Below are 9,535 nucleotides of genomic sequence, written 5' to 3'. Positions count from 1 at the left end.
CCAGAGATTTTTAGAAAGAAAAGTCGTGATCAGATTTTGCTTTGAGCATGGTCTTTCCAGTAGTACAAAGAATGAAACAGTATGGGGAGAGGTGGGCTGCAGAAAGGCTGGATAGCAGGGAGAAGCAGGGGAGCCTGAATTGAGGCGGTGGTACCGGGTGGAGAAGGGCAGTCCTGCTTTAGAGATAGTCCAGAGGTGAAATTGAACAGGTCTGCTAACCTACATTGTGAAAATGTTAACACTTGTTTATGTACTAACAACTGAAAAGCACTTCCAGGCATAACGCACTATACAATATTTACTTGTTTTTGTTTTTCCTGTATTAGATGTATAAATGATTGCTTCTTTCAACATATAGACTTGCCAATTTAATACACAATATTTTACTTACTTTTTAAGAATTAAATTCAAAGAAGCCACATTTTCTTGTGTTTTGCTTAAATTTGGGAAGAACTGTTCCTCTAAAAAGTACAGTATAATTGGATACAGTTAAATAAATTTTATCTCATCAGAGCGTGTCCAGTATTTTTGTGATTTTTCCAAGTTGGACTTGCTGGAAAGCCGTCTATTTGAAGCAAGAGAAAGTCTGGGAGAACACACTCTTCCGGATCTAATCTAAGTTTTCTCACTACCCACCTATCATAAGTACTTTTTTCAGTCTCTCTAGGCCAAGGCTTTCTTATTCATAAAAGGACCAATAGACTCCTTGATTCCTAAGATTCCTGCTAAGATTCTGTAACTCTTTCCTCCCAAAAGAATGACTGGTCTTGAATTCCAAAATGCAATTTTTCTGCGTGTGTTTTAAAAAGAAGACTGCATGTCGCTGAAAAATCTTCCTTGGAAAGTATATAAATCTTATTAGATGCTTTTGAGATTCATTAAAAGAACCGAAGCATCAGGCACGTTTAAAACATTACCAGGCTGGATGGAGTACGAAGGCACTGAGGGCAATGTACTTAAACCTCCGTAGGTTCAACCAAGTCTCACTGGGCGTAACACAACGAACAAGTGATGCTTTTTGAAACAAATTTGGAGAGTTGGCTGCAGGAAAATTAACAAGCCAGTGGATTTCCTTTCCCCTTCCTTAGGAAACTTGTTTCTGTAGATGCAAAAAGGGCCCTAGATCCTCTGGAAGAGAAAGAGGCGAGTGGGGAGGGGAAGTTTCTCTGCTTTCTTTACTCCCCACCTGCGGTCTGTCTGATTTCCTCTCCAGCTCTGTCTGATAAGGAATTGATTCTCCCCCTCCTCTTCCCCCTCCCGCCCTCCCTCTCCTTCTCCCTGAGTAACGATGCTGTCCTAGCAAGTGATGCTGTCGGAGACAGGAGACAGGCGCCGAGGAGGCATCGCCGCCGCCGCGGGGCTGGAGAGCCTCTCCCAGCACCAGCGCCCCGCTCGGCCCCGGGCTTCCTCGTCGCAGCCACGGCCGCGGCGGTTGCTCCCACGTTTTGATGGTGGGCGGCGGCAGCTCGGCTTCGGCGCCAGCCTCTAACTGCTCGATCGCTGGCCGCACCGCTCTCCGCTCCTGCCTTCCCGCCCTGGGCCGCCCGGGGCCGCGGAAGCCGCGGGAGGTGGGGAAGGGGCGCCCCGGGAAGACCGCACGGCCGCGAAGGTGGAGGAGGCCGGCAGCTGGTACCCCCACACCCGGACCGCAGCTGGCGCGATGTCCACCAAGGTCAGGAAGTGCAAGGAGCAAGCAAGGGTGACCTTCCCCGCGCCGGAGGAGGAGGAAGAGGAGGGCGAGGACGAGGGAGCGGAGCCGCAGCGCCGCCGCCGGGGCTGGAGGGGCGTCAACGGGGGGCTGGAGCCGCGCTCTGCGCCCTCGCAGCGGGAGTCGCACGGCTACTGCCCGCCGCCCTTCTCCCACGGGCCGGACCTGTGAGTACCGGGCCCGGCCGCGGCCCGCGCCTCGGAGGGCGGTGCCGGGCGGGGGGCGGGAAAGCGCGCGCCGGGCGGCTCCACGACGTGCCCGGGACCTCCGAGACCCACATGGTACGGCCGGGCAGTTCGATTCGGGGTGATTTGGACGGGACAGCCCTCGGCCGGAGGCTCGCCCCCTCGGTCCCGCGCGGTGGAGGGACTGGGGCCGCCGAGTGCGTGGCGGGGGCTCTGTCCCGGCTCAAGCGCACGGAACAGCCCGCAGGCGGGCACTCTGACTTCAGACCGGCATCCTGGCGAACAGCCACTCCCTGCCCTAGAGCCCAGGAGCTCGCACGACTGCCGCCAGGGCTGGGCACCCCTTGGAAGACGGACCCCGGGGTCCTGAGCTTACCTAGGGAGGCCGAGGAAGGTTAAAAGATGTGCACAGACCCAGGCGCGCACTTGAACCCCGAACTTCTCCCGGGTGTCCCAGCATGTAGCCACGCTGGGAACTTGGGTCCCCTCCGACGCTCTAGGACGTCGGGGGCGGGGGCAGAGAAGTGGGGAGTAGGGAGGGGACAGTGCGATACAGGGTGTGGGTTGAAGGTTTGTCCAGGCGCCTCGTCTGTCTGTGGTTCAGGCACAGTTGGGGTGAAACTGGAACTGAAGCCCTATAGGGTTCCCTGAGGGAAGAAGTGGGCATCGGGCAGCCAGGGAACCGTTTTAGTGGTAACTTTGGCCGCGGTTCCCGGGCGGAGTGGCTCGCGCCCCGGCACGGGGGCTCTCTTTTTCTCTTTCTTTCTCCCCCTCTCTCTCTTTCTAAACGAAGGAGCGGTCGGCGCGCTAATGCATGAGAAAGAGCAACTTTTCTTAATTTCCAATCTTGGAGACAGCTTTTAATCAGTGCGAGACGCAGAGAAGATAAAAAGAGGGTGATCGGTTTCACAGGGTGAGATGCTCTGTATTTTTCCTGTCACGTACACTGGGAATGCCGCAGGGCTTACTGTCTTTTTTAGGAAGAACGCTCAGAACTAGGTAGAGAACTTGGGGTCGGATGGTGGCGGGCGGCGCAGACCGGCTGAGCCGGGGAAGTGGTTCTCCAGGGTGGGGACAGAGGTTCTGCAGCGCCCCCTGCTGCCGGCGAGCGGCCCACCGCCCGAGGCCGAGACCTCCGGGTTGACCCCTGCACCCCATGATCGCGCGCTGCCTCGCCCACGCGGAGTCTGCGCCTGGTCTGGCTGCACCTACCCGTAGAACACAGGAACACAATCAATGGCTGGGAGTAGATCCCTCAGGGAAGAGTTCTGATTTTAAATGAGCGACTCATCCGGATATGGTTCAGTTATTGCTGAAGATAAGCATGGAATGGAAACGGCCCAGGAAATGGAGGGAAGGTACATCCTTTGGGATTAAAGCGCCACCAGCTCACTTCCCAGTCTCCCTAAGGTTTTAAAACATTGTCCATTTTTCCTTTTGCCAAATTAGTTTTTATAACCTAGCTGTTTCTTGGTTCCTTTATAAAATTCTTCTTTTTTTAAAAACCTTAAATCCTTCCATTAGACACCTGAACTCTTATCTGAGGAAGTAGGGTGGAGCAGAGATTATTCACTTTGCTTCTGAAATTTGAGGCCAGTTACACAAAGCCCTGGGGCAAATTCTATTGTAGATTTGCTGTCTCACTGCTAATAGAACATCTTTTGTATATGTTTGCTAACTTTACATAATTCAACAAGTAAATGTTGTGGTGTACTTATTTTGTAGAGGTCAAGAAGAAGACCCAGTCATTTTTAAGGAGATATACATTAAAAACTTTTCTTCTAGAGGCGGGGCAGCAAGCTCTTCATGTTTCTTTCAGGCTTGTCACTTGGTAACATCAGAGACTAGCTTGGTCTCTGTAACAGAGATCAGCTGTTTATTCCACCTTTGAGGAGAATACGGCCACTGTTTAATAAACAGTGTTTATTGTTGTTTAAAAGTGAACACGACAGCCTTAGGATGGATTCCGAGAAGGATACCCAGGGTCATTTCAGTAGACAAAACAGCATAGCTGAATTTAAAATTCGGCAGGATGCTGAGGATACAATCCCACCTTTACCAAGATAATTTCTCAGGGTAATTCTGTTGCTGGTTTCACTGCTCCCTGCTCCCCTATTCCATGTGGAAATTTTAAATAGACTGACTTGGTAGGAAAACTGTCACCTGCTGTATCACTAACAAGATTATTTTTACCTGTTGATAGAACTCTTGATTCAACCACTGATTCAAACCAAGACTTCCTTCATCCCAGTTGGTTGCAAACCTAGGACCAAGTAATATGTCATTGTAGTGATGGCCTCATTTTTTAATAATGTTTCAGTTCAATATATCTGATGAATTCCAAAAAAGGTATTGGAAGGCAGTTTTCATGAGTCTCAATTCAAGTGTTTCTCAAGCATGCATATTTGCAAAGTGTGGGCTAGGTACAGCAAGCCACAAAGATGAGCATGACAACTTTCCTGCGCTCAAGAATTTTAAAATCTCATGAGGGAATGGTGGGAATGAGACTGGGCATGAGCAATTATGCTGTAAGTTATAGTAAAATCAGTTCCGTTTTCAAAAAAAAAACATACAAAGAGTTACAAAGGGTCAAGTGCAAAGAAGAGAAGGACAACGTTAGGTTGTGGGGAAATCAAGGAAACCTTTATGGGCCTTGAAGGATAGATAGGACAAGAAGCAGAGACAAGGTAAATACTTAATTCAAGTCCTCTCTTCCCCCACAATGCCAGGCGTGTCTAAGGAATATAAGTTGGGTTTGGATGGAATATAGATATGTGTAGGGGAGCAGTGATATTTAGCTGGACATGTTGGTTTGAGGCATTAGTGTGGAGGATCCTATATGCCAGAACGAGGCACTAGGGAGCCACTGATTGTTTTAAAGTAGCAGTAATTTGAGCAAACCCACTCTGAATTGAAGTGACAATTAATAGAAAGTGAAGAGACAAATTAGGAGATGACTGTAACTCTCCAGGCTGAGATTAGGCTCTGTAATAGTGTAGTGTTGGTGGAATAGAAAGGGGAGAAATTGGGGGGGAAAAAAAGCCAGCTAGAATCTATGAAATTTTGCAACTCACTATCCATGAGGGCTTTAAAGAGAAAGCAGGATCAGAGACAATTTAGTGATTTTTGACCCAGATAACCAAGATGGTTGATGCCATTGTTGACAAGAAAAAAGCAAAGGTGAGGATCTGATTTTTCAGATAGTTCTTTTGTTGTTGTTTTCTTTTTAAAGGAATAGTGAATGATCAAATATTTCTGATAGAGGTGTTAAGCAGGGAAAAGGAAATACAAGTTTAAAGCTGTCTGATGGGAATTGTTACACAGTTGTGTGACTACATGAGATTACTCAAAGGAGTGTGAAGAGAGAAAGGGAGTCCAAGCTAGATTTTGAGGGAAAAAAATTTTTGTTTAGAGGGCTGGGAGAAAAAGCAGCAAGAAAAGAGAAACATCGATGCACACTTGGCAAAAACTGAAAAGATCAAGAGAAAAACTTATGACTCTACTGTTAGAAGAATCAGTCCTTGTACGTATTGGCATACATGCACAAAATCATTAGATTTTTCAGCAATGTTATCTTTAACAGAGAAAGATTTCTAGAAAAAAATTCTGTTTAGTTTTTCTTCAGAGGAAGTGCTGCCAAAAAGTAGTCACAATAAAAGCAGTTAATTTGTGTTTATATACTACTTCATGCTGTCGTTTATACTCATTCACTTAAATCACTCCTCTTTAAAGCAGTTTTTAAAATCATTGTCACTTAGCAAATGAGGAAATTAGTACACAGAGATGTAATGTTCTAACGCTTCCCCGGCAAATCAATATTAGATCTTCTAATACTCACCTTTATATGATCAAGGAACCAAAAATGAGTCCACAGTGCCTTGTAACTCAGATTACCTAAAACACTTTGTATGTTAGTGTCTGTGGCACTCACTGGTCTTGTATAAATGTTCCAGGCTTGGCTTAGTGCGTGTGTTGGCTCAGGCATTAGACTGGAAGCAGCGCTTCCTTCCCTCCCAACCCTGGAGGGAATCAGATTCTCCAAGTGATTGCTGAATCTTAGGGACAGGAGTCTGAACGTTGAGTCCAGACTGACTAGTGTTATTAAGAAAGAAGCAGCTTTCTTTACAGTTACAGTTTAATTTTTAAGAACAGCACAGCATGGCATTAGACTTAAGGAATTTATTTTTTTAATTTAATTTTTTTTTTTTTTTTTTTTGGAGACAGGGTCTCACTCTGTCACCTAGGCTGGAGTGCAGTTGTGCGATCATAGCTCATTGCAGCCTCAAATCCTAGGCTCAAGTGATCCTCACATCTTAGCCTCCCAAGTAGCTGGGACTACAGGCACACACTACCATACATTTTGTAAAATTTTTCGTACAGACGAAGTCTCACTATGTTGCCCAGGCTGGTCTCTAACTCCTGAGCTCAAGCATTCCTCCTGCCTCTACCTCGCAAGTGGCTGTGATTATAGGCATGAACCACCGCGCCACCCAGCCTTGAGGCCTTTAATACTCTGAAACTTTTCTTTATATTATCAGTTGTATAACCTAGAGTAGCAATTTCACTATGTACAATGAGTCGTCATTTTTGTTGGTTTGTTTTAAATTATTTTATGTGGTATCAAAGTAATACACGAATATAGCTTTAAAAGTTAGATAGTGCTAAAAGACTTCTACGAGCATCAGCAAGCCCCAGCAATTTCCTGGTCCCCTCTCCTTTTCTGTGTACTCCACTTTCAACTTTTTCATATACTGATATCTTTTTATTCATATTTTAGATGTTATCAATAGTCTCAGGTGAGAATTTATGTTCACATGTATCTCTTATTCTCCCCGTATCTTCCACAAGATGGTTTATCACAACTTCTGGTTAATATCTTATTTAAGCTCTACATTAATATGGCCATGTAATCATTGTTCACTGCTAAGTCAAGTAGTATAGTATGACTACATTTATTTGATTTGATAATTGGTTGTTTTTCTTGGAGTAAATATTTGTCACATCGTGTCCTTGTTTCTTAGCTAAATCTTCTACAGTGTCTAACTGTGTATGTTTTCCTGAAGTTATCCCTTCTAGAGCCCTCTAACTTTCTTTGTATGAGGTCTTTCCCCCCCCCCCCCCACCCCGCTTTAGGAAGCTCTTAGAATTGTCTCTTCATTAGCTCTCTTCTGAAGATGTACCTTGGTATGGATGCTTTCTTCACCACCTGAACTGGACACTGGGGTAACATTTTCCATCTGGACATTATGTCCTTTAGTTCTGGGAAGTTTTAGTTCTGAGAAGTTTTCCTAACCACCATTTTTATTCTTTGCTTTTTCTAGAATTTCTATTGTCTTGATGTTGGACCTCCTGACTAATCCCCTAGTTTTTGTATCTCTTCTCTTCTGTTTTCCAATGCTTGCTTTTTCTGTTTTTTCTATTTCCTTGTTTCTATCCCCCAACTCTTTCACTGAATGTATTTCCATCTTAGTGATTATATTTTTAATTTCTAAGAGTTCTTTCTTGTCTTCTGAGTATTCTTTTTTGTAGCATTCTTTATTTCAGAGATCCAGGGTTTTTTTCCTAATGTTTCTCAGGGGAGAAGAGATTGGGAAATAATAAACCTGGCTGTTGGTATTGACGAACTGGGCAAGAGTCCCCCTGTTCCTAGTTCCTGCCCTCCCGTAGGCCTGGTATCCCCACGTCTAGAGCATTTCTGTTTCCGTATCTCCAGAGATTCCATATCCTATCTCTTATAGGGGTGCAGGAGGGTTGTCACTTAACCATATCAATTAGCAGGTGGGAATGTAGGGGGAGGGTTTCTATGCACTTGTTATACAGCCAATCCCCTCATTTTAGGTTCCAGCCTTATCTCTACTTTCTGGAATTCTTTTTGCCTTCAATTTCTGGGCATTCTCTGGCACTGAGCTGGGTGGATCAGCGTGTTTTCTGTAACAGCCACTCCAGTTGAAACTTCTTTCCGTCCACTAAATGATTTACTATTTTAACAACTCATCACCTTTCCACCATTATATATTGTGGCTTGGAGTTACAGATGTCTCTTGGTTTCATGGAAGATGAAATTTGTGTTGCAGTTCCTTTTTCTCCTTGTTTAGAGAGGTAATTTTGAAAAGGAGAAGTGGTGAGAAAGGCCTTTATTTCACCGTCTGAAGACTGAACATCTCTATGATGGTGTGTTGTGTTTATTTAAGCCCTATCATTGGCAATATTATTGAACATAGCCAAGAATGGCAGAAGGAAGAACATTCTTACTCGTAACTGATCTTATTAGGCACATGGAGTAGATAGTAACTTACACTGTGTGGTAAGAAGGTCGTCTGAATTCCCCACCTAAAATCATCTTAGTACCACACTTCTGAAATTTAACAATATAGAATATTTTGAAGAATAATAGAATGTTTGAATTTGAGAGGATTTCATCTAGTCCAGTCTCTTATTTTACAAATTAAGAAACTGAAGCTGCAGGTTGACATCTGATTCACAGCAGCCCCAGGCCATCTGAAATCCCCAGCTTTCCGGGACTGTGCTGTTCGTGCTGTGGCCTCCTTTGGTTAAGCATTTCTGTCTGCCTCAAAGAAAGTTTAAAATGCATGTACTCCTGGGAGAAGCAATACAGGAAACTATTAATTAGTATTAATTTATTTATGAAATCCAATTAATTCATCATTTAAATTTGGCTGCTGATGGCAGATCAACTTGAGAAAGTTGGTAAGCTAAGTAGGAGGTCTAGGAATAAGGGAAAAGAGGAGAAAAGGGTATTGCAAAGCACAATTGACCCCCTGCCAAATATTATTTATGATTATCCCTTTTATTAATATTAGAGAGGTGAGAGGATCCCAGTCCAGCACTAGACCATCTTCTGAGGACTGAGTTAGAATTTTAAGGATTTTTCATTATTGTGCTGGGATATAAAATGTGTCTGTTCTGCTGTCCCTCTCTCTTTCTCTTAAAGTTGTTATTAAACATTGAGCTTTTCCTTTGCCTACAATATCCCATAAACCTTTACTCCCCCACCCTCCCCCAGCGCCCACCCCTGCCATTTATAATAGGCAATCAAACACCATGGGAAATGTAATAGGAGGAAGAAAACTTTACGGAGTTGCTGTGCCCTTCCTAGCTCAGGATTGAGATATCCTGTTTCAGGGAGGATGCTTAAGGAATGATGAATGGCTGCTGGGCATTCTTCTAAGGAAGGGAGGCTCTTTGCTTGTCCAGAAGTCTTGCTTCTCAACCCTCTCCCCTGTACTGCCCTTGGAGTTGCATAACATCCACCCAGAAGGGGCGCCATATTAGTGGGCTGTGCTGGGTGAACACATAGGAGTCTGGCCCGATACAGAGGGTCTGCAGATGTGGACTGGGATGGCTGACTTCACACTTATGCACGAGGGGCTCAGCAGTGACTTTGTGAGAATAACTAGGATTGTTATAGCATTTTGTGTTTAATTTAGCATTTAGGTCAGGTATATTTGTCTTCAATTATCTAGTTAAAAAAAAAAACCCAATTAAAAATACTATTTTCTTTGCACTGTTCAAATAATAGGTGATAATATGGATTTGGTGCTAGGTCCTTTTAAAAAATGAGAATTAAATGTCCACAAATGCGTGACTTGTTAAGGAAAATGTGTGACTTGTTTTGACTTTA

General features: G+C 44.7%; 1 protein-coding gene across 1 annotated transcript in view; it reads left to right on the top strand.

The window, feature by feature from the left end:
- The first annotated feature begins 872 nt into the window (after positions 1-872).
- The window catches only part of TRPC3 (transient receptor potential cation channel subfamily C member 3), a 72,895-nt gene continuing 64,232 nt past the window's right edge, over positions 873-9,535 (top strand). Inside the window, exon 1 of the mRNA XM_002808420.4 lies at positions 873-1,875. Coding sequence (XP_002808466.2) covers positions 1,661-1,875 — 215 coding nt within the window. The 5' untranslated portion in view covers positions 873-1,660. The remainder of the gene's footprint in view (positions 1,876-9,535) is intronic.

This window comes from Macaca mulatta, chromosome 5 (assembly GCF_049350105.2).
Source record: "Macaca mulatta isolate MMU2019108-1 chromosome 5, T2T-MMU8v2.0, whole genome shotgun sequence".
Taxonomy (NCBI): Eukaryota; Metazoa; Chordata; class Mammalia; order Primates; family Cercopithecidae; genus Macaca; species Macaca mulatta.
Note: the sequence above shows the minus strand (reverse complement) of the source record. Positions and strands in the feature narration are given on the sequence as shown.